Below are 24528 nucleotides of genomic sequence, written 5' to 3'. Positions count from 1 at the left end.
TGTTTATCAAAACAGTGGCTGGGTTTCCACTTGGTTTAAATCCCAGATTACCCCTTTATCGTGTGGGCTACATTGTTGAATAGCATGTGTTGCTTAGTTTGAAGATGAGGCTGAAGGCGAAAGGCTTGTATTTTCAGTCTATGAAAACTTCCCATTGGCTGTAAAGGGTGTACCACCACTCCGGACTACAATAGTCCTGGTTGGGAGATAAAACACGAATCTGCCAAAGTGTGTCCATTCATTTTTAAGAGTTCAAACGTACTACTGGCATAACAAACCACAACAACTACCCATGTTGGCCCTGCAGAAGGAGTGACAGAGTACCCATGTTGGCCCTGCAGAAGGAGTGACAGAGTACCCATGTTGGCCCTGCAGAAGGAGTGACAGAGTACCCATGTTGGCCCTGCAGAAGGAGAGACAGAGTACCCATGTTGGCCCTGCAGAAGGAGTGACAGAGTACCCATGTTGGCCCTGCAGAAGGAGAGACAGAGTACCCATGTTGGCCCTGCAGAAGGAGAGACAGAGTACCCATGTTGGCCCTGCAGAAGGAGAGACAGAGAGTACCCATGTTGGCCCTGCAGAAGGAGAGACAGAGAGTACCCATGTTGGCCCTGCAGGAGAGACAGAGAGTACCCATGTTGGCCATGCAGAAGGAGAGACAGAGTACCCATGTTGGCCCTGCAGAAGGAGTGACAGAGAGTACCCATGTTGGCCCTGCAGAAGGAGTGACAGAGTACCCATGTTGGCCCTGCAGAAGGAGAGACAGAGTACCCATGTTGGCCCTGCAGAAGGAGTGACAGAGTACCCATGTTGGCCCTGCAGAAGGAGAGACAGAGTACCCATGTTGGCCCTGCAGAAGGAGAGACAGAGTACCCATGTTGGCCCTGCAGAAGGAGAGACAGAGAGTACCCATGTTGGCCCTGCAGGAGAGACAGAGTACCCATGTTGGCCCTGCAGAAGGAGAGACAGAGTACCCATGTTGGCCCTGCAGAAGGAGTGACAGAGTACCCATGTTGGCCCTGCAGAAGGAGTGACAGAGAGTACCCGGGTTGGCCCTGCAGAAGGAGAGACAGAGTACCCATGTTGGCCCTGCAGAAGGAGAGACAGAGAGTACCCATGTTGGCCCTGCAGAAGGAGAGACAGAGTACCCATGTTGGCCCTGCAGAAGGAGTGACAGAGAGTACCCATGTTGGCCCTGCAGAAGGAGAGACAGAGTACCCATGTTGGCCCTGCAGAAGGAGTGACAGAGTACCCATGTTGGCCCTGCAGAAGGAGTGACAGAGAGTACCCGGGTTGGCCCTGCAGAAGGAGAGACAGAGTACCCATGTTGGCCCTGCAGAAGGAGAGACAGAGAGTACCCATGTTGGCCCTGCAGAAGGAGAGACAGAGTACCCATGTTGGCCCTGCAGAAGGAGTGACAGAGAGTACCCATGTTGGCCCTGCAGAAGGAGTGACAGAGAGTACCCGGGTTGGCCCTGCAGAAGGAGTGACAGGGAGGTTGTCTTTCCTACCGATCATCTGGCGGACCCACTGGGCACAGACATCTAGTGTTGTCAACTAACGTGATTTTTTTATTTTATTTTTTACTTTAAGTTAAAAGTTTAGTAAAAAAATAGTAAATGCCCTAACATTGATGCCTTTTTTCAAATCCAATTAGATATTCACTTTGATTCAATGTCATCAACACATAGATTTTTACTCCAGTTGAAATGACGTGGAAACGACGTTGATTCAACCCATTTTCTGCCCAGTGGGGAGCAACAGAGCATCTGCAATGTTATGTCATCCCAGGGCTGTGTGTACTCTAGAAACTGTTCTCACAGCGCAGTACCCTGGAGGGGAAGGTGGTTTCCCTGCGTCCAATGGGTCTGATCTGAGAGACAGGCCGCAGTCTGGACGGGATAGTTATCACTGCAACTCTTTAAAAACAAAGGATCTTTGTAATATACGTTTCACGTTATCATATTACTAGAGATTCTGATAAACTGAGCCGCGGGTATTGTGGTGGAAGCTGTTTTCTACTACCCTTTCCTGTAGAGAGAGGATAAAGGCGTGACATTGGCACTGCCTTGGTTTCAACCATAGAGAATGATAGAGAAAACATCCTTATATAGTTCTATTATGGCGTCTGTAAGTGCATGGGAAACGCCACTGAGGCAATCTCCATTTTGAAGAAGTCCATTTTTTGTTTATTTTTTTACGATTGGCTGATCCCTCCTGGTGAGCCAATGAAGTTGAAATGTCCCACCCAGTTGAAATTGGTGGAAGCCCTCAATGGCGCTGCGCATTTTGACGTCGGCCTTTTTGCCACTAGAGACCTCTATCATTGTCTATGGTTTGAACAATTCTGACTGCAGAGAGGGGGACGCGGAGACGCGCGTCGTTCCGTCAATAGGTTTATTTGCATAGCCGAGCATACGCCACGGTACACATGCTGGGGCAACGAACAGTGAAGACACTACAGACAGACCGGTCAATACCGACAACTTAAAGGATAAAATAATGCCGTGCCGCGACTAGGCTGGACGGCTAGCGGTGCATCTCTGAGAGACGCTGAGGGAAACGGCAGGGTGTCCTCCCTCCCATTTCCACGTTTACATTTGAGCCTGTCCTCACTCTCTGTTGTGTTTCTTTGGACATGTCCTCGCTAAATATAGACTACGACGAAGACCAGAGATGGGTTCCTACACACGTCCAGGTCACCGTTCTGCGGGGCAGGGGCTTGCGGGCGAAGGGCAAACACGGTACCAGCGACGTCTACACCATTATCCAGGTGGGCAAGGAGAAATACTCCACTTGTGTTCTGGAAAAGACCACTGTTCCCGAATGGAAGGAGGAATGTTCTTTCGAGTTGTTACCGGGTGTTCTGGAGCAGGTTGGGGACGGGGGCGCATACCCTCCCGGGAGCAGCGACTTGGTCCTGACGGTGATGCACCGGGCGCTCATGGGACTGGACGTGTTTCTGGGCCAAGCCGTGATCCCTCTGGATAAGGTGTTTCAGGACAGAATATGCATGAAAAACGAGTAGGTTTCATTTTTTTGTTGAGGTTTGAAGTCTTTTTCCTGTATATTCCATTTGATTTCAGCGCTTCGGGGAGACGAGAGAACACCGGCCCTGTCCTGCATGGTGGTCTGTTCTAGAAACAGTCTCACAGTGTTTCAAAGATATTTTTTTAAACTCCCAAAGCCTTACATTGTACGACAACATTAGTAAACTTTACCTTTCTTTTAATGGGGTTTAGAGGGTTTATTCTAAAGTTGACTTCTATAAACACAACAACTGTCAGATCATTCTGCAGCTTCAACCCAGGGCCTCTGCACTACCAGACACGCCCTCTACATGCAGCCAGACATCACAACTAGTTTGTCAAACAGACTATGAAAAGGGGACTATGCTATTTGATAGCCATTCTAGACAGCAGTGTTATTACTTTTTAGCCTACAGAGCTGGGCTATGATGAGGGAGGTTAGACTACAGAGCTGGGCTATGATGAGGGAGATTAGCCTACAGAGCTGGGCTATGATTAGGGAGGTTAGCCTACAGAGCTGTGCTATGATTAGGGAGGTTAGCCTACAGAGCTGGGCTATGATGAGGGAGGTTAGACTACATGAGGTTAGCCTACAGAGCTGGGCTATGATGAGGGAGGCTAGCCTACAGAGCTGGGCTATGATGAGGGAGGTTAGCCTACAGAGCTGGGCTATGATGAGGGAGGTTAGCCTACAGAGCTGGGCTATGATGAGGGAGATTAGCCTACAGAGCTGGGCTATGATGAGGGAGGTTAGACTACAGAGCTGGGCTATTATGAGGGAGGTTAGCCTACAGAGCTGGGCTATGATGAGGGAGGTTAGACTACATGAGGTTAGCCTACAGAGCTGGACTATGATGAGGGAGGTTAGACTACATGAGGTTAGCCTACAGAGCTGGGCTATGATGAGGGAGGTTAAACTACAGAGCTGGACTATGATGAGGGAGGTTAGACTACATGAGGTTAGCCTACAGAGCTGGCCTATGATGAGGGAGGTTAGACTACATGAGGTTAGCCTCCAGAGCTGGGCTATGATGAGGGAGGTTAGCCTACAGAGCTGTGCTATGATGAGGGAGGTTAGCCTACAGAGCTGGGCTATGATGAGGGAGGTTAGACTACATGAGGTTAGCCTACAGAGCTGGGCTATGATGAGGGAGGTTAGACTACATGAGGTTAGCCTACAGAGCTGTGCTATGATGAGGGAGGTTAGGCTACAGAGCTGGCCTATGATGAGGGAGGTTAGGCTACAGAGCTGGCCTATGATGAGGGAGGTTAGGCTACAGAGCTGGCCTATGATGAGGGAGGTTAGGCTACAGAGCTGGCCTATGATGAGGGAGGTTAGCCTACAGAGCTGGGCTATGATGAGGGAGGTTAGGCTACATGAGGTTAGCCTACAGAGCTGGGCTATGATGAGGGAGGTTAGGCTACAGAGCTGGCCTATGATGAGGGAGGTTAGCCTACAGAGCTGGCCTATGATGAGGGAGGTTAGCCTACAGAGCTGGCCTATGATGAGGGAGGTTAGCCTACAGAGCTGGCCTATGATGAGGGAGGTTAGCCTACAGAGCTGGGCTATGATGAGGGAGGTTAGACTACATGAGGTTAGCCTACAGAGCTGGGCTATGATGAGGGAGGTTAGGCTATAAGAGGTTAGCCTACAGAGCTGGGCTATGATGAGGGAGGTTAGGCTACATGAGGTTAGGCTACAGAGCTGTGCTATGATGAGGCAGGTTAGCCTACAGAGCTGTGCTATGATGAGGGAGGTTAGACTACATGAGGTTAGCCTACAGAGCTGGACTATGATGAGGGAGGTTAGACTACATGAGGTTAGCCTACAGAGCTGGGCTATGATGAGGAAGATTAGCCTACAGAGCTGGGCTATGATGAGGGAGGTTAGCCTACAGAGCTGGGCTATGATGAGGGAGGTTAAACTACAGAGCTGGACTATGATGAGGGAGGTTAGACTACATGAGGTTAGCCTACAGAGCTGGGCTATGATGAGGGAGGTTAGGCTACATGAGGTTAGCCTACAGATCTGGGCTATGATGAGGGAGGTTAGTCTACAGAGCTGGGCTATGATGAGGGAGGTTAGACTACAGAGCTGGGCTATGATGAGGGAGGTTAAACTACAGAGCTGGACTATGATGAGGGAGGTTAGACTACATGAGGTTAGCCTACAGAGCTGGGCTATGATGAGGGAGGTTAGGCTACATGAGGTTAGCCTACAGAGCTGGGCTATGATGAGGGAGGTTAGACTACATGAGGTTAGCCTACAGAGCTGGGCTATGATGAGGGAGGTTAGACTACATGAGGTTAGCCTACAGAGCTGGGCTATGATGAGGGAGGTTAGCCTACAGAGCTGGGCTATGATGAGGGAGGTTAGCCTACAGAGCTGTGCTATGATGAGGAAGGTTAGACTACAGAGCTGGCCTATGATGAGGAAGGTTAGACTACAGAGCTGGGCTATGATGAGGGAGGTTAGCCTACAGAGCTGGGCTATGATGAGGGAGGTTAGACTACAGAGCTGGCCTATGATGAGGAAGGTTAGACTACATGAGGTTAGCCTACAGAGCTGGGCTATGATGAGGGAGGTTAGGCTACATGAGGTTAGCCTACAGAGCTGGGCTATGATGAGGGAGGTTAGACTACATGAGGTTAGCCTACAGAGCTGGGCTATGATGAGGGAGGTTAGTCTACAGAGCTGGGCTATGATGAGGGAGGTTAGACTACAGAGCTGGGCTATGATGAGGGAGGTTAGGCTACATGAGGTTAGCCTACAGAGCTGGGCTATGACGAGGGAGGTTAGCCTACAGAGCTGGGCTATGATGAGGGAGGTTAGCCTACAGAGCTGGGCTATGATGAGGGAGGTTAGACTACAGAGCTGGCCTATGATGAGGAAGGTTAGACTACAGAGCTGGGCTATGATGAGGGAGGTTAGCCTACAGAGCTGGGCTATGATGAGGAAGGTTAGACTACATGAGGTTAGCCTACAGAGCTGGGCTATGATGAGGGAGGTTAGCCTACAGAGCTGGCCTATGATGAGGGAGGTTAGCCTACAGAGCTGGGCTATGATGAGGGAGGTTAGCCTACAGAGCTGGGCTATGATGAGGGAGGTTAGACTACAGAGCTGGGCTATGATGAGGGAGGTTAGCCTACAGAGCTGGGCTATGATGAGGAAGGTTAGACTACATGAGGTTAGCCTACAGAGCTGGGCTATGATGAGGGAGGTTAGCCTACAGAGCTGGGCTATGATGAGGGAGGTTAGCCTACAGAGCTGGGCTATGATGAGGGAGGTTAGCCTACAGAGCTGGGCTATGATGAGGGAGGTTAGCCTACAGAGCTGGGCTATGATGAGGGAGGTTAGCCTACAGAGCTGGGCTATGATGAGGGAGGTTAGCCTACAGAGCTGGGCTATGATGAGGGAGGTTAGCCTACAGAGCTGGCCTATGGTGAGAGTAATTCTAAACTCCAGAGGTAGAATAACATGTTATTCTCTGTAGTCTGTATTGTGGCCCCAGGCAGGACTATGGCAGGATGTGAAATTACTGGGGATTAGATTTTGTCCCAGTTCTCAGGATAATCCACTGGTCTCATGGCTGGAAATTTCTGATTGGCATCCCAAATGGCACGCTATTTAGTTTATAGTGGAATCTGTTGACCAGGGCCCATGGGGGGTGGGGCCTGACCAGGGCCCGTGGGGGATGGAGCCTGACCAGGGCCCATGTGGGGGTGGGGCCTGACCAGGGCCCGTGGGGGTGGGGCCTGACCAGGGCCCGTGGGGGGTGGGGCCTGACCAGGGCCCGTGGGGGGTGGGGCCTGACCAGGGCTCGTGGGGGATGGAGCCTGACCAGGGCCCGTGGGGGGTGGAGCCTGACCAGGGCCCGTGTGCATAGGGCCTGTCTCATACTATTAGGTGATAGATGTTGTTGTGACGACCCGGTCCTCTTCTCATACTATTAGGTGATAGACGTTGTTGTGACGACCCGGGCCTGCCTCATACTATTAGGTGATAGACGTTGTTGTGACGACCCGGGCCTGTCTCATACTATTAGGTGATAGATGTTGTAGTGACGACCCGGGCATGCCTCATACTATTAGGTGATAGAAGTAGTGACGACCCGGGCCTGTCTCATACTATTAGGTGATAGATGTTGTAGTGACGACCCGGGCCTGTCTCATACTATTAGGTGATAGATGTTGTAGTGACAACCCGGGCCTGCCTCATACTATTAGGTGATAGATGTTGTAGTGACAACCCGGGCCTGCCTCATACTATTAGGTGATAGATGTTGTAGTGACGACCCGGGCCTGTCTCATACTATTAGGTGATAGATGTTGTAGTGACGACCCGGGCCTGTCTCATACTATTAGGTGATAGATGTTGTAGTGACGACCCGGGCCTGTCTCATACTATTAGGTGATAGATGTTGTAGTGACAACCCGGGCCTGTCTCATACTATTAGGTGATATAAAGTGGTTTAAAGTGGTTTTTATTTTTTATAAGTATTCAGACTCTTTGCTATGAGATTCATAGTTGAGCTCAGGTGCATCCTGTTTCCATTGATCATCCTTGAGATGTTTCTACAACTTGATTGGAGTCCACCTGTGGTAAATTCAATTGATTGGACATTATTTGGAAGGTCGAAGGAATTGTCCGTAGAGCTCCAAGACAGGATTGTGTTGACACACAGTTCTGGGGAAGACCAGAACCAAAACATTTCTGCAGCATTGAATGTCTCATTGCCCTCCATCATTCTTAAATGGAAGAAGTTTGGAACCACCAATACTTCCTAGAGTTGGCCCTCCAGCCAAACTGAGTAATTGGTTGAAGGGTCTTTGTCAGGGAAGTGACCCAGAACCTGATGGTCCCTCTGATAGAGCTCCAGAGTTCCTCTGTGGAGATGGGAGAACCTTCCAGAGGGGCAACCATCTCTGCAGCACTCCACCAATCAGGCCTTTAAGGTAGAGTGGCCAGACGGAAGCCACTCCTCAGTAAAAGGAACATGACAGCCCACTTGGAGTTTTCCAAAAGGCACCTAAAGGACTCTCAGACAATGAGAAACGAGATTCTCTGGTCTGATGAAACCAAGATTGAACTCTTTAACCTGAATGCCAAGCGTCACGTCTGGAGGAAACCTGGCAACATCCCTACAGTGAAGCATGTTGGTGGCGGAAAAATGCTGTGGGGATGTTTTTCAGCAGCAGGGACTGGGAGACTAGTCAGGATCGAGGGAAAGATGAACAGAGCAAAGTACAGAGAGATCCTTGATGGAAAAACTACCTTCCAACAGGACAACAAACCTAAGCACACAGCCAAGACAGTGCAGAATTGGCTTCAGGTCACGTCTCAGAATGTGCTTGAGTTTGCCCAGCCAGAGCCCGGACTTGAACCCGATCGGACATCTCTATAGAGACCTGAAAATAGCTGTGCATCAACGCTCCCCATCTAACCTGACAGAGAATCTGCAATGAAGAATGGGAGAAACTCCCCAAATACAGGTGTGCCAAGCTTGTAGCGTCATACCGGGGGAGGCAGGGTAGCCTAGTGGTTAGAGCGTTGGATTAGTAACCAAAAGGTTGCAAGATCGAATCCCTGAGCTTGAAAAGGTACAGATATGTCGTTCTGCCCCTGAACAAGGCAGTGTTCCCCGGTTGGCCATTGTTGAAAATAAGAATTTGTTCTTAACGGACTTGTCTAGTTAAATAAAGGTATAATACCAAAGAAGACTCGAGGATGTAATCGCTGCCAAAGGTACTTCAACAAAGTACTGAGTAAAAGTACAACGAAGTACTGGATACTATTGTGATATTTCAGTTTAATTGTATTCTGCCCCTTTTTTCTCCCCAATTCGTAGTTATAGTCTTATCTCATCGCAGCAACTCCCGTACGAACACGGGAGAGGCGGAAGTCGAGAGCCAACGCGTCCTCCGAAACACGACCCAACCTAGCCGCACTGCTTCTTGACACAATGCCCACTTAACCATGAAGCCAGCCACACCAATGTGTCGGAGGAAACACCGTACACCTGGCGACTGTGTCAGCGTGCATTGTGTCCGGCCCACCACAGCAGTCACTAGTGCACGATGGGACAGGGACATCCCTGCCGGCCAAACCCTCCTCTAACCCGAACGACTCTGGGCCAATTGTGCGCCGCCCCATGTGTCTCCTGGTCGCAGCAAGCTGAGACAGAGCCTGGGCTCGAACCCAGAATCTCTAGTGGCACAGCTCTAGCTGCAAAGATTTCTAAAACAATTTTTGCTTTGTCATTATGGGGTATTGTGATGTCATTATGGGGTATTGTGATGTCATTGTGGGGTATTGTGATGTCATTGTGGGGTATTGTGATGTCATTGTGGGGTATTGTGATGTCATTATAGGGTATTGTGATGTCATTATGGGGTATTGTGATGTCATTATGGGGTATTGTGATGTCATTATGGGGTATTGTGATGTCATTATGGGGTATTGTGATGTCATTATGGGGTATTGTGATGTCATTATGGGGTATTGTGATGTCATTATGGGGTACTGTGATGTCATTATGGGGTACTGTGATGTCATTATGGGGTATCGTGATGTCATTATGGGGTACTGTGATGTCATTATGGGGTATTGTGATGTCATTATGGGGTACTGTGTGTAGATTAATGAGGATCTGTATTTATTTAATCCATTTTAGAATAACGCTGTAACGTAACAAACGTTGTAAAGGTCAAGGGGTCTGAATACTTTCTGAATGCGCTGTATATTCTAGATATGAGTGTGTTCCTTCATATAGATTGATGGTGCGTATTGCAGGGAATGATGACCGAGGCGTGCCTGGACCCAGCTCTGCCAAAGACCTGTCACTTAACTATTTCTGATATTTATAAAGCTCTTACATAGGAGGATGGGCTTAGTATAGCTCAGCCTCTGTTGGGCACTGGGACATACTGTATATTCCAGTCATCCATCTCTATTAATCTCTAGTCATCCATCGCTATCGATCTCTAGTCATCCATCTCTATTAATCTCTAGTCATCCATCGCTATCGATCTCTAGTCATCCATCTCTGTATTGTGAGAGTGATGAACAGTAGTTAACTATTTGTATTTTTATAGAACCTTTATTTAACTAGGCAAGTCAGCGAAGAACAAATTCTTATTTATAATGACTGCCTACACCGGCCAAACCTGGACGACGCTGGGCCAATGGTGCGGCGCCCTACGGGACTCCCGGTTACGGCCGGCTGGGATACAGCCTGGATAGTAGTGGGGGAGGGTCTCATCACATCCAGATGTGGAATGTGTTTCTCCTCTCATGTCCATTGTGGTTTCTGACGTTACAGCCTGTCCTGCTGAGGGTGTAGTTTACAGCCTGTCCTGCTGAGGGTGTAGTTTATAGCCTGTCCTGCTGAGGGTGTAGTTTACAGCCTGTCCTGCTGAGGAGGTTGTAGTTTACAGCCTGTCCTGCTGAGGAGGCTGTAGTTTACAGCCTGTCCTGCTGAGGGTGTAGTTTACAGCCTGTCCTGCTGAGGGTGTAGTTTACAACCTGTCCTGCTGACGAGGTAGTTTACAGCCTGTCCTGCTGAGGGTGTAGTTTACAGCCTGTCCTGCTGAGGCTATAGTTTACAGCCTGTCCTGCTGAGGAGGTTGTAGTTTACAGCCTGTCCTGCTGAGGGTGTAGTTTACAGCCTGTCCTGCTGAGGTTGTAGTTTACAGCCTGTCCTGCTGAGGGTGTAGTTTACAGCCTGTCCTGCTGAGGCTATAGTTTACAGCCTGTCCTGCTGAGGAGGTTGTAGTTTACAGCCTGTCCTGCTGAGGAGGTTGTAGTTTACAGCCTGTCCTGCTGAGGAGGTTGTAGTTTACAGCCTGTCCTGCTGAGGAGGTTGTAGTTTACAGCCTGTCCTGCTGAGGAGGTTGTAGTTTACAGCCTGTCCTGCTGAGGAGGTTGTAGTTTACAGCCTGTCCTGCTGAGGAGGTTGTAGTTTACAGCCTGTCCTGCTGAGGAGGTTGTAGTTTACAGCCTGTCCTGCTGAGGAGGTTGTAGTTTACAGCCTGTCCTGCTGAGGAGGTTGTAGTTTACAGCCTGTCCTGCTGAGGAGGTTGTAGTTTACAGCCTGTCCTGCTGAGGAGGTTGTAGTTTACAGCCTGTCCTGCTGAGGAGGTTGTAGTTTACAGCCTGTCCTGCTGAGGAGGTTGTAGTTTACAGCCTGTCCTGCTGAGGAGGTTGTAGTTTACAGCCTGTCCTGCTGAGGAGGTTGTAGTTTACAGCCTGTCCTGCTGAGGAGGTTGTAGTTTACAGCCTGTCCTGCTGAGGAGGTTGTAGTTTACAGCCTGTCCTGCTGAGGAGGTTGTAGTTTACAGCCTGTCCTGCTGAGGAGGTTGTAGTTTACAGCCTGTCCTGCTGAGGAGGTAGTTTATAGCCTGTCCTGCTGCGGGTGTAGTTTACAGCCTGTCCTGCTGAGGAGGTTGTAGTTTACAGCCTGTCCTGCTGAGGAGGTTGTAGTTTACAGCCTGTCCTGCTGAGGAGGTTGTAGTTTACAGCCTGTCCTGCTGAGGAGGTTGTAGTTTACAGCCTGTCCTGCTGAGGAGGTTGTAGTTTACAGCCTGTCCTGCTGAGGAGGTTGTAGTTTACAGCCTGTCCTGCTGAGGAGGTTGTAGTTTACAGCCTGTCCTGCTGAGGAGGTTGTAGTTTACAGCCTGTCCTGCTGAGGAGGTTGTAGTTTACAGCCTGTCCTGCTGAGGAGGTTGTAGTTTACAGCCTGTCCTGCTGCGGGTGTAGTTTACAGCCTGTCCTGCTGAGGGTGTAGTTTACAGCCTGTCCTGCTGAGGGTGTAGTTTACAGCCTGTCCTGCTGAGGAGGTAGTTTACAGCCTGTCCTGCTGAGGAGGTAGTTTACAGCCTGTCCTGCTGAGGAGGTAGTTTACAGACTGTCCTGCTGAGGAGGTAGTTTACAGACTGTCCTGCTGAGGAGGTAGTTTACAGCCTGTCCTGCTGAGGAGGTAGTTTACAGCCTGTCCTGATGAGGGTGTAGTTTACAGCCTGTCCTGCTGAGGAGGTAGTTTACAGCCTGTCCTGCTGAGGAGGTAGTTTACAGCCTGTCCTGCTGAGGAGGTAGTTTACAGCCTGTCCTGCTGAGGAGGTAGTTTACAGCCTGTCCTGCTGAGGAGGTAGTTTACAGCCTGTCCTGCTGAGGAGGTAGTTTACAGCCTGTCCTGCTGAGGAGGTAGTTTACAGCCTGTCCTGCTGAGGAGGTAGTTTACAGCCTGTCCTGCTGAGGAGGTAGTTTACAGCCTGTCCTGCTGAGGGTGTAGTTTACAGCCTGTCCTGCTGAGGAGGTAGTTTACAGCCTGTCCCGCTGAGGAGGTAGTTTACAGCCTGTCCCGCTGAGGAGGTTGTAGTTTACAGCCTGTCCCGCTGAGGAGGTTGTAGTTTACAGCCTGTCCCGCTGAGGAGGTTGTAGTTTACAGCCTGTCCCGCTGAGGAGGCTGTAGTTTACAGCCTGTCCCGCTGAGGAGGCTGTAGTTTACAGCCTGTCCCGCTGAGGAGGCTGTAGTTTACAGCCTGTCCCGCTGAGGAGGCTGTAGTTTACAGCCTGTCCTGCTGAGGGTGTAGTTTACAGCCTGTCCTGCTGAGGAGGCTATAGTTTACAGCCTGTCCTGCTGAGGAGGGTGTAGTTTACAGCCTGTCCTGCTGAGGAGGCTGTAGTTTACAGGCTGTCCTGCTGAGGGTGTAGTTTACAGCCTGTCCTGCTGAGGAGGCTGTAGTTTACAGGCTGTCCTGCTGAGGAGGCTGTAGTTTACAGCCTGTCCCGCTGAGGAGGCTGTAGTTTACAGCCTGTCCCGCTGAGGCTGTAGTTTACAGCCTGTCCCGCTGAGGCTGTAGTTTACAGCCTGTCCCGCTGAGGAGGCTGTAGTTTACAGCCTGTCCCGCTGAGGAGGCTGTAGTTTACAGCCTGTCCCGCTGAGGAGGCTGTAGTTTACAGCCTGTCCCGCTGAGGAGGCTGTAGTTTACAGCCTGTCCCGCTGAGGAGGCTGTAGTTTACAGCCTGTCCCGCTGAGGAGGCTGTAGTTTACAGCCTGTCCTGCTGAGGGTGTAGTTTACAGCCTGTCCTGCTGAGGAGGCTATAGTTTACAGCCTGTCCTGCTGAGGAGGGTGTAGTTTACAGCCTGTCCTGCTGAGGAGGCTGTAGTTTACAGGCTGTCCTGCTGAGGGTGTAGTTTACAGCCTGTCCCGCTGAGGAGGCTGTAGTTTACAGCCTGTCCCGCTGAGGAGGCTGTAGTTTACAGCCTGTCCCGCTGAGGAGGCTGTAGTTTACAGCCTGTCCCGCTGAGGAGGCTGTAGTTTACAGCCTGTCCCGCTGAGGAGGCTGTAGTTTACAGCCTGTCCCGCTGAGGAGGCTGTAGTTTACAGCCTGTCCCGCTGAGGAGGCTGTAGTTTACAGCCTGTCCTGCTGAGGGTGTAGTTTACAGCCTGTCCCGCTGAGGAGGCTGTAGTTTACAGCCTGTCCCGCTGAGGAGGCTGTAGTTTACAGCCTGTCCCGCTGAGGAGGCTGTAGTTTACAGCCTGTCCTGCTGAGGCTGTAGTTTACAGCCTGTCCCGCTGAGGCTGTAGTTTACAGCCTGTCCCGCTGAGGAGGCTGTAGTTTACAGCCTGTCCCGCTGAGGAGGCTGTAGTTTACAGCCTGTCCCGCTGAGGAGGCTGTAGTTTACAGCCTGTCCCGCTGAGGAGGCTGTAGTTTACAGCCTGTCCCGCTGAGGAGGCTGTAGTTTACAGCCTGTCCCGCTGAGGAGGCTGTAGTTTACAGCCTGTCCCGCTGAGGAGGCTGTAGTTTACAGCCTGTCCCGCTGAGGAGGCTGTAGTTTACAGCCTGTCCCGCTGAGGAGGCTGTAGTTTACAGCCTGTCCCGCTGAGGAGGCTGTAGTTTACAGCCTGTCCCGCTGAGGAGGCTGTAGTTTACAGCCTGTCCCGCTGAGGCTGTTGTTTACAGCCTGTCCCGCCGAGGAGGCTATAGTTTACAGCCTGTCCAGCCGAGGAGGCTGTAGTTTACAGCCTGTCCTGCTGAGGAGGTTGTAGTTTACAGCCTGTCCTGCTGAGGAGGTTGTAGTTTACAGCCTGTCCTGCTGAGGAGGTTGTAGTTTACAGCCTGTCCTGCTGAGGAGGTTGTAGTTTACAGCCTGTCCTGCTGAGGAGGTTGTAGTTTACAGCCTGTCCTGCTGAGGAGGTTGTAGTTTACAGCCTGTCCTGCTGAGGAGGTTGTAGTTTACAGCCTGTCCTGCTGAGGAGGTTGTAGTTTACAGCCTGTCCTGCTGAGGAGGTTGTAGTTTACAGCCTGTCCTGCTGAGGAGGTTGTAGTTTACAGCCTGTCCTGCTGAGGAGGTTGTAGTTTACAGCCTGTCCTGCTGAGGAGGTTGTAGTTTACAGCCTGTCCTGCTGAGGAGGTAGTTTATAGCCTGTCCTGCTGCGGGTGTAGTTTACAGCCTGTCCTGCTGAGGAGGTTGTAGTTTACAGCCTGTCCTGCTGAGGAGGTTGTAGTTTACAGCCTGTCCTGCTGAGGAGGTTGTAGTTTACAGCCTGTCCTGCTGAGGAGGTTGTAGTTTACAGCCTGTCCTGCTGAGGAGGTTGTAGTTTACAGCCTGTCCTGCTGAGGAGGTTGTAGTTTACAGCCTGTCCTGCTGAGGAGGTTGTAGTTTACAGCCTGTCCTGCTGAGGAGGTTGTAGTTTACAGCCTGTCCTGCTGAGGAGGTTGTAGTTTACAGCCTGTCCTGCTGCGGGTGTAGTTTACAGCCTGTCCTGCTGAGGGTGTAGTTTACAGCCTGTCCTGCTGAGGGTGTAGTTTACAGCCTGTCCTGCTGAGGAGGTAGTTTACAGCCTGTCCTGCTGAGGAGGTAGTTTACAGCCTGTCCTGCTGAGGAGGTAGTTTACAGACTGTCCTGCTGAGGAGGTAGTTTACAGCCTGTCCTGCTGAGGGTGTAGTTTACAGCCTGTCCTGCTGAGGAGGTAGTTTACAGCCTGTCCTGATGAGGGTGTAGTTTACAGCCTGTCCTGCTGAGGAGGTAGTTTACAGCCTGTCCTGCTGAGGAGGTAGTTTACAGCCTGTCCTGCTGAGGAGGTAGTTTACAGCCTGTCCTGCTGAGGAGGTAGTTTACAGCCTGTCCTGCTGAGGAGGTAGTTTACAGCCTGTCCCGCTGAGGAGGCTGTAGTTTACAGCCTGTCCCGCTGAGGAGGCTGTAGTTTACAGCCTGTCCTGCTGAGGGTGTAGTTTACAGCCTGTCCCGCTGAGGAGGCTGTAGTTTACAGCCTGTCCCGCTGAGGAGGCTGTAGTTTACAGCCTGTCCCGCTGAGGAGGCTGTAGTTTACAGCCTGTCCCGCTGAGGAGGCTGTAGTTTACAGCCTGTCCCGCTGAGGAGGCTGTAGTTTACAGCCTGTCCCGCTGAGGAGGCTGTAGTTTACAGCCTGTCCCGCTGAGGAGGCTGTAGTTTACAGCCTGTCCCGCTGAGGAGGCTGTAGTTTACAGCCTGTCCCGCTGAGGAGGCTGTAGTTTACAGCCTGTCCCGCTGAGGAGGCTGTAGTTTACAGCCTGTCCCGCTGAGGAGGCTGTAGTTTACAGCCTGTCCCGCTGAGGAGGCTGTAGTTTACAGCCTGTCCCGCTGAGGAGGCTGTAGTTTACAGCCTGTCCCGCTGAGGAGGCTGTAGTTTACAGCCTGTCCCGCCGAGGAGGCTGTAGTTTACAGCCTGTCCCGCCGAGGATGTTGTTTACAGCCTGTCCAGCCGAGGAGGCTGTAGTTTACAGCCTGTCCAGCCGAGGAGGCTGTAGTTTACAGCCTGTCCTGCTGAGGAGGTTGTAGTTTACAGCCTGTCCTGCTGAGGAGGTTGTAGTTTACAGCCTGTCCTGCTGAGGAGGTTGTAGTTTACAGCCTGTCCTGCTGAGGAGGTTGTAGTTTACAGCCTGTCCTGCTGAGGAGATTGTAGTTTACAGCCTGTCCTGCTGAGGAGGTTGTAGTTTACAGCCTGTCCTGCTGAGGAGGCTGTAGTTTACAGCCTGTCCTGCTGAGGAGGCTGTAGTTTACAGCCTGTCCTGCTGAGGAGGCTGTAGTTTACAGCCTGTCCTGCTGAGGAGGCTGTAGTTTACAGCCTGTCCTGCTGAGGAGGCTGTAGTTTACAGCCTGTCCTGCTGAGGAGGCTGTAGTTTACAGCCTGTCCTGCTGAGGAGGCTGTAGTTTACAGCCTGTCCTGCTGAGGAGGCTGTAGTTTACAGCCTGTCCTCCTGAGGAGGTTGTAGTTTACAGCCTGTCCTGCTGAGGAGGTTGTAGTTTACAGCCTGTCCTGCTGAGGAGGTTGTAGTTTACAGCCTGTCCTGCTGAGGAGGCTGTAGTTTACAGCCTGTCCTGCTGAGGAGGCTGTAGTTTACAGCCTATCCAGCTGAGGAGGCTGTAGTTTACAGCCTGTCCTGCTGAGGAGGTTGTAGTTTACAGCCTGTCCTGCTGAGGAGGTTGTATTTTACAGCCTGTCCTGCTGAGGAGGTTGTAGTTTACAGCCTGTCCTGCTGAGGAGGCTGTAGTTTACAGCCTGTCCTGCTGAGGAGGCTGTAGTTTACAGCCTGTCCTGCTGGTCAACAGTAGGGCACTATACTGTATAGGCCTCTGGTCAACAGTAGGGCACTATACTGTAGAGGACTCTGGTCAACAGTAGGGCACTATACTGTAGAGGACTGGTCAACAGTAGGGCACTATACTGTATAGGACTGGTCAACAGCAGGGCACTATACTGTAAAGGACTCTGGTCAACAGCAGGGCACTATACTGTAAAGGACTCTGGTCAACAGTAGGGCACTATACTGTATAGGACTCTGGTCAACAGTAGGGCACTATACTGTAGAGGACTCTGGTCAACAGAAGGGCACTTTACTGTAGAGGACTGGTCAACAGTAGGGCACTACTGTAGAGGACTGGTCAACAGTAGGGCACTATACTGTATAGGACTGGTCAACAGTAGGGCGCTATACTGTAGAGGACTCTGGTCAACAGTAGGGCACTATACTGTAGAGGACTGGTCAACAGTAGGGCACTATACTGTAGAGGACTGGTCAACAGTAGGGCACTATACTGTAGAGGACTCTGGTCAACAGTAGGGCACTATACTGTATAGGACTCTGGTCAACAGTAGGGCACTATACTGTATAGGACTGGTCAACAGTAGGGCACTATACTGTAGAGGACTGGTCAACAGTAGGGCACTATACTGTAGAGGACTGGTCAACAGTAGGGCACTATACTGTAGAGGACTCTGGTCAACAGTAGGGCACTATACTGTATAGGACTGGTCAACAGTAGGGCACTATACTGTAGAGGACTGGTCAACAGTAGGGCACTATACTGTAGAGGACTGGTCAACAGTAGGGCACTATACTGTAGAGGACTGGTCAACAGTAGGGCACTATACTGTAGAGGACTGGTCAACAGTAGGGCACTATACTGTATAGGACTGGTCAACAGTAGGGCACTATACTGTATAGGACTCTGGTCAACAGTAGGGCACTATACTGTATAGGACTGGTCAACAGTAGGGCACTATACTGTAGAGGACTGGTCAACAGTAGGGCACTATACTGTAGAGGACTGGTCAACAGTAGGGCACTATACTGTAGAGGACTCTGGTCAACAGTAGGGCACTATACTGTATAGGACTGTTCAACAGTAGGGCACTATACTGTAGAGGACTGGTCAACAGTAGGGCACTATACTGTAGAGGACTGGTCAACAGTAGGGCACTATACTGTAGAGGACTGGTCAACAGTAGGGCACTATACTGTATAGGACTCTGGTCAACATTAGGGCACTATACTGTAGAGGGCTCTGGTCAACAGTAGGGCACTATACTGTAGAGGACTCTGGTCAACAGTAGGGCACTATACTGTAGAGGACTCTGGTCAACAGTAGGGCACTATACTGTATAGGACTGGTCAACAGTAGGGCACTATACTGTATAGGACTCTGGTCAACAGTAGGGCACTATACTGTATAGGACTGGTCAACAGTAGGGCACTATACTGTATAGGACTGGTCAACAGTAGGGCACTATACTGTATAGGACTCTGGTCAACAGTAGGGCACTATACTGTATAGGACTGGTCAACAGTAGGGCACTATACTGTAGAGGACTGGTCAACAGTAGGGCACTATACTGTAGAGGACTGGTCAACAGTAGGGCACTATACTGTATAGGACTGTAGTAGGACTGTATAGGACTGGTCAACAGTAGGGCACTATACTGTATAGGACTGGTCAACAGTAGGGCACTATACTGTATAGGACTGGTCAACAGTAGGGCACTATACTGTATAGGATTCTGGTCAACAGTAGGGCACTATACTGTATAGGACTGGTCAACAGTAGGGCACTATACTGTAGAGGACTGGTCAACAGTAGGGCACTATACTGTAGAGGACTGGTCAACAGTAGGGCACTATACTGTATAGGACTGGTCAACAGTAGGGCACTATACTGTAGAGGACTGGTCAACAGTAGGGCACTATACTGTAGAGGACTGGTCAACAGTAGGGCACTATACTGTAGAGGACTGGTCAACAGTAGGGCACTATACTGTAGAGGACTGGTCAACAGTAGGGCACTATACTGTATAGGACTGGTCAACAGTAGGGCACTATACTGTATAGGACTCTGGTCAACAGTAGGGCACTATACTGTATAGGACTGGTCAACAGTAGGGCACTATACTGTAGAGGACTGGTCAACAGTAGGGCACTATACTGTAGAGGACTGGTCAACAGTAGGGCACTATACTGTAGAGGACTCTGGTCAACAGTAGGGCACTATACTGTATAGGACTGTTCAACAGTAGGGCACTATACTGTAGAGGACTGGTCAACAGTAGGGCACTATACTGTAGAGGACTGGTCAACAGTAGGGCACTATACTGTAGAGGACTGGTCAACAGTAGGGCACTATACTGTATAGGACTCTGGTCAACATTAGGGCACTATACTGTAGAGGGCTCTGGTCAACAGTAGGGCACTATACTGTAGAGGACTCTGGTCAACAGTAGGGCACTATACTGTAGAGGACTCTGGTCAACAGTAGGGCACTATACTGTATAGGACTGGTCAACAGTAGGGCACTATACTGTATAGGACTGGTCAACAGTAGGGCACTATACTGTATAGGACTCTGGTCAACAGAAGGGCACTTTACTGTAGAGGACTGGTCAACAGTAGGGCACTACTGTAGAGGACTGGTCAACAGTAGGGCACTATACTGTATAGGACTGGTCAACAGTAGGGCGCTATACTGTAAAGGACTCTGGTCAACAGTAGGGCACTATACTGTAGAGGACTGGTCAACAGTAGGGCACTATACTGTAGAGGACTCTGGTCAACAGTAGGGCACTATACTGTAAAGGACTCTGGTCAACAGTAGGGCACTATACTGTAGAGGACTCTGGTCAACAGTAGGGCACTATACTGTATAGGACTGGTCAACAGTAGGGCACTATACTGTAGAGGACTGGTCAACAGTAGGGCACTATACTGTAGAGGACTCTGGTCAACAGTAGGGCACTATACTGTATAGGACTCTGGTCAACAGTAGGGCACTATACTGTATAGGACTCTGGTCAACAGTAGGGCACTATACTGTATAGGACTGGTCAACAGTAGGGCACTATACTGTATAGGACTGGTCAACAGTAGGGCACTATACTGTATAGGACTGGTCAACAGTAGGGCACTATACTGTATAGGACTCTGTAGAGGACTGGTCAACAGTAGGGCACTATACTGTAGAGGACTCTGGTCAACAGTAGGGCACTATACTGTATAGGACTCTGGTCAACAGTAGGGCACTATACTGTATAGGACTGGTCAACAGTAGGGCACTATACTGTAGAGGACTGGTCAACAGTAGGGCACTATACTGTAGAGGACTCTGGTCAACAGTAGGGCACTATACTGTATAGGACTCTGGTCAACAGTAGGGCACTATACTGTATAGGACTCTGGTCAACAGTAGGGCACTATACTGTATAGGACTGGTCAACAGTAGGGCACTATACTGTATAGGACTGGTCAACAGTAGGGCACTATACTGTATAGGACTGGTCAACAGTAGGGCACTATACTGTATAGGACTCTGGTCAACAGTAGGGCACTATACTGTAGAGGACTGGTCAACAGTAGGGCACTATACTGTAGAGGACTGGTCAACAGTAGGGCACTATACTGTATAGGACTCTGGTCAACAGTAGGGCACTATACTGTATAGGACTGGTCAACAGTAGGGCACTATACTGTATAGGACTGGTCAACAGTAGGGCACTATACTGTATAGGACTCTGGTCAACAGTAGGGCACTATACTGTATAGGACTGGTCAACAGTAGGGCACTATACTGTAGAGGACTGGTCAACAGTAGGGCACTATACTGTAGAGGACTGGTCAACAGTAGGGCACTATTTGTAGAGGACTCTGGTCAACAGTAGGGCACTATACTGTATAGGACTGGTCAACAGTAGGGCACTATACTGTAGAGGACTGGTCAACAGTAGGGCACTATACTGTAGAGGACTGGTCAACAGTAGGGCACTATACTGTTAGGACTCTGGTCAACAGAGGGCAGTTATACTGTAGTTTGCTATGGTCAACAGAGGGCACTATACTGTAGAGGACTCTGGTCAACAGTAGGGCACTATACTGTAGTTTGGACTCTGGTCAACAGTAGGGCACTATACTGTATAGGACTGGTCAACAGTAGGGCACTAGTTGTAGTTACTCTGCTTTCCAAGAACAGTGTACAACTACTGGCTACAGACCAGTTGACTGATCCTAGTTCTAGTTTGTTATACAGGCCAGTGTGTAAAATTGATAGTTGAAGTTAGTTTGCTATGGGCCAGACCCAGTTGATAGTTAGTTTGCTATGGGCCAGACCCAGTTGATAGTTAGTTTGCTATGGGCCAGACCCAGTTGATAGTTAGTTTGCTATGGGCCAGACCCAGTTGATAGTTAGTTTGCTATGGGCCAGACCCAGTTGATAGTTAGTTTGCTATGGGCCAGACCCAGTTGATAGTTAGTTTGCTATGGGCCAGACCCAGTTGATAGTTAGTTTGCTATGGGCCAGACCCAGTTGAAAGTTAGTTTGCTATGGGCCAGACCCAGTTGATAGTTAGTTTGCTATGGGCCAGACCCAGTTGTTAGTTGATAGTTAGTTTGCTATGGGCCAGACCCAGTTGATAGTTAGTTTGCTATGGGCCAGACCCAGTTGATAGTTGATAGTTAGTTTGCTATGGGCCAGACCCAGTTGATAGTTGATAGTTAGTTTGCTATGGGCCAGACCCAGTTGATAGTTAGTTTGCTGTGGGCCAGACCCAGTTGATAGTTAGTTTGCTGTGGGCCAGACCCAGTTGATAGTTGAAGTTAGTTTGCTATGGGCCAGACCCAGTTGATAGTTAGTTTGCTGTGGGCCAGACCCAGTTGATAGTTGATAGTTAGTTTGCTATGGGCCAGACCCAGTTGATAGTTGATAGTTAGTTTGCTATGGGCCAGACCCAGTTGATAGTTAGTTTGCTATGGGCCAGACCCAGTTGATAGTTGATAGTTAGTTTGCTATGGGCCAGACCCAGTTGATAGTTGATAGTTAGTTTGCTATGGGCCAGACCCAGTTGATAGTTGATAGTTAGTTTGCTGTGGGCCAGACCCAGTTGATAGTTGATAGTTAGTTTGCTATGGGCCAGACCCAGTTGATAGTTGATAGTTAGTTTGCTGTGGGCCAGACCCAGTTGATAGTTGAAGTTAGTTTGCTATGGGCCAGACCCAGTTGATAGTTAGTTTGCTATGGGCCAGACCCAGTTGATAGTTAGTTTGCTATGGGCCAGACCCAGTTGATAGTTAGTTTGCTATGGGCCAGACCCAGTTGATAGTTAGTTTGCTGTGGGCCAGACCCAGTTGATAGTTAGTTTGCTATGGGCCAGACCCAGTTGATAGTTGAAGTTAGTTTGCTATGGGCCAGACCCAGTTGATAGTTAGTTTGCTATGGGCCAGACCCAGTTGATAGTTAGTTTGCTATGGGCCAGACCCAGTTGATAGTTAGTTTGCTGTGGGCCAGACCCAGTTCATAGTTAGTTTGCTATGGGCCAGACCCAGTTGATAGTTAGTTTGCTATGGGCCAGACCCAGTTGATAGTTAGTTTGCTATGGGCCAGAGTTAGTTTGCTATGGGCCAGACCCAGTTGATAGTTAGTTTGCTATGGGCCAGACCCAGTTGATAGTTAGTTTGCTGTGGGCCAGACCCAGTTGATAGTTGAAGTTAGTTTGCTATGGGCCAGACCCAGTTGATAGTTAGTTTGCTGTGGGCCAGACCCAGTTGATAGTTAGTTTGCTATGGGCCAGACCCAGTTGATAGTTAGTTTGCTATGGGCCAGACCCAGTTGATAGTTAGTTTGCTGTGGGCCAGACCCAGTTGATAGTTAGTTTGCTATGGGCCAGACCCAGTTGATAGTTAGTTTGATGGGCCAGACCCAGTTGATAGTTTAGTTAGTTTGCTATGGGCCAGACCCAGTTGATAGTTGAAGTTAGTTTGCTATGGGCCAGACCCAGTTGACAGTTGATAGTTAGTTTGCTGTGGGCCAGACCCAGTTGATAGTTAGTTTGCTATGGGCCAGACCCAGTTGATAGTTGATAGTTAGTTTGCTGTGGGCCAGACCCAGTTGATAGTTAGTTTGCTATGGGCCAGACCCAGTTGATAGTTGATAGTTAGTTTGCTATGGGCCAGACCCAGTTGATAGTTGATAGTTAGTTTGCTGTGGGCCAGACCCAGTTGATAGTTGATAGTTAGTTTGCTATGGGCCAGACCCAGTTGATAGTTGAAGTTAGTTTGCTATGGGCCAGACCCAGTTGATAGTTAGTTTGCTATGGGCCAGACCCAGTTGATAGTTAGTTTGCTATGGGCCAGACCCAGTTGATAGTTGATAGTTAGTTTGCTATGGTGTAACGGTTTTGACTTGAGGTTATTATTTATAGGGGTGCCAGGTAGGTTGTGCCTACCAGAGAAAACATTGGTTTCTCCTTTTAGTTTGGGTGGGAATGAGTCCCATCTGGTCCGTCAAGTCTACACCAATACAAAGGACTTATGTAAAAGTCAGGATGGAAATAAACTTTTCATAAACCCTTAAAACATTGGAAAGAACTTCAAAAACAACTATACTCTTTTGCGTGGGTTGTATTAACAACATCAATGATTACACACACATATAATAATATAACACAATGAGTTCTGGTTCCTCCAGAAATGTCCTGTACCTCGGGCCTAAAAAGAGTCCTGCCCGGTAGAGTTCAGGGAACTCAAGTGACTTCTGTCACGCAATGTTTGTCCGTTCATTCCGTGTAGCATAAACCCAGTATTAATCATACCATCAATAGAACAATAAGTTTACCACAGAACTTTAAAGCGTATCACTCTTAATAAGTCCTCAACTACAACTAACTACATAAATCACAGTATACATCACATCAAAACAAATGAAATACCGTATACAAAAAGGTGGTAGTCAGTCGGTCAGTCAGACAATCCAATCCGCCAATAGATCTCCAGCGGAGAAAGGCCACGAAGAACGGAGAGGTGTAGTCCAGGGACGCAAAGAGTGGATCCGATCCTGGGTAAACTCTATTAGGCAACAAAACACACGTTTAACGGCAACAAAACAACGGAATAGAGAAGCTTCGAGAACTGAGGGTTGAACACATCCTCAGTCACGTCTCCATCACAACCCCACTTTTGCGCAGCTGATACTGGCTATTTAATTGGGAATTAAAGGGAAAGCGCCCTATTGGAAGGAGCTGCACTGAGACGGTTCAGAAAAATTCAGGGCCGTCACACACCCCTCCCCTGGAAAAAGCCGACCATTGCCCTGGAAGGCACATCTTGGTCGGGGAAACCGAGAAAGGTCTCCTCATCGCTTTCCTCTACAAAAATATTCATTACTTTTTGGAGCTCACGCTCCTCAGCTGAGGGGCCACAGGCCTTAAGGTGCGAGACTTCTGGGTCTGGGAATCCGAGAAAAGTCTCCTCACTTTCCTGTTCAAAGATATCCAGGACCTTGCGGCGCTCAATCGCCTCCATTTCCTCAGCCGAGGGGTAACAGGCCTTAAGGCGTGAGACATGAACAACGCGCATATCTTCACCTGTGTCCTCTTTCACCACTCGGTAGTTCAAAGGGCCCATCTGCTCCACAATCCTATATGGTCCTTGCCATTTAGGAGCGAGCTTGGCCGAGAAGAATTGTTCAGCTTTCGAGTAAGGATGAGAGCGAAGCCACACCCGATCACGAAGCTGGAACTGCATGTCTCGTCTGTTCTTATCATAATTTCTCTTCTGCTTGAGTCGAGCCTGGATCATGTTCTTTGAGACAAGAGCTCTCCAAGTCATGGAGATGGCCTACCTGGTCATAGCAAGCAGCGTCTGGAGTAAGCTGCTGGGGCTGTAGCACCATATCCAAGGGTCCTCGGAGAGGACGAC

The 24528-nt window shown here is 49.7% G+C and overlaps 1 protein-coding gene across 2 annotated transcripts in view; it reads left to right on the top strand.

Moving 5' to 3' along the window:
* The first annotated feature begins 2337 nt into the window (after nucleotides 1-2337).
* The window catches only part of rab11fip5a (RAB11 family interacting protein 5a (class I)), a 91983-nt gene continuing 69792 nt past the window's right edge, over nucleotides 2338-24528 (top strand). For both annotated transcript variants that reach the window (XM_046308960.1, XM_046308959.1), the window contains exon 1: nucleotides 2338-3024. In XM_046308960.1, the coding sequence (XP_046164916.1) occupies nucleotides 2639-3024 (386 nt within the window). In that variant the 5' untranslated portion in view covers nucleotides 2338-2638. The remainder of the gene's footprint in view (nucleotides 3025-24528) is intronic.

The sequence above is a fragment of the Oncorhynchus gorbuscha genome, linkage group LG17, assembly GCF_021184085.1.
Source record: "Oncorhynchus gorbuscha isolate QuinsamMale2020 ecotype Even-year linkage group LG17, OgorEven_v1.0, whole genome shotgun sequence".
Taxonomy (NCBI): domain Eukaryota; kingdom Metazoa; phylum Chordata; class Actinopteri; order Salmoniformes; family Salmonidae; genus Oncorhynchus; species Oncorhynchus gorbuscha.
The sequence above is the reverse complement of the archived record's forward strand: the minus strand, read 5'-3'. Positions and strand labels throughout refer to the sequence as shown.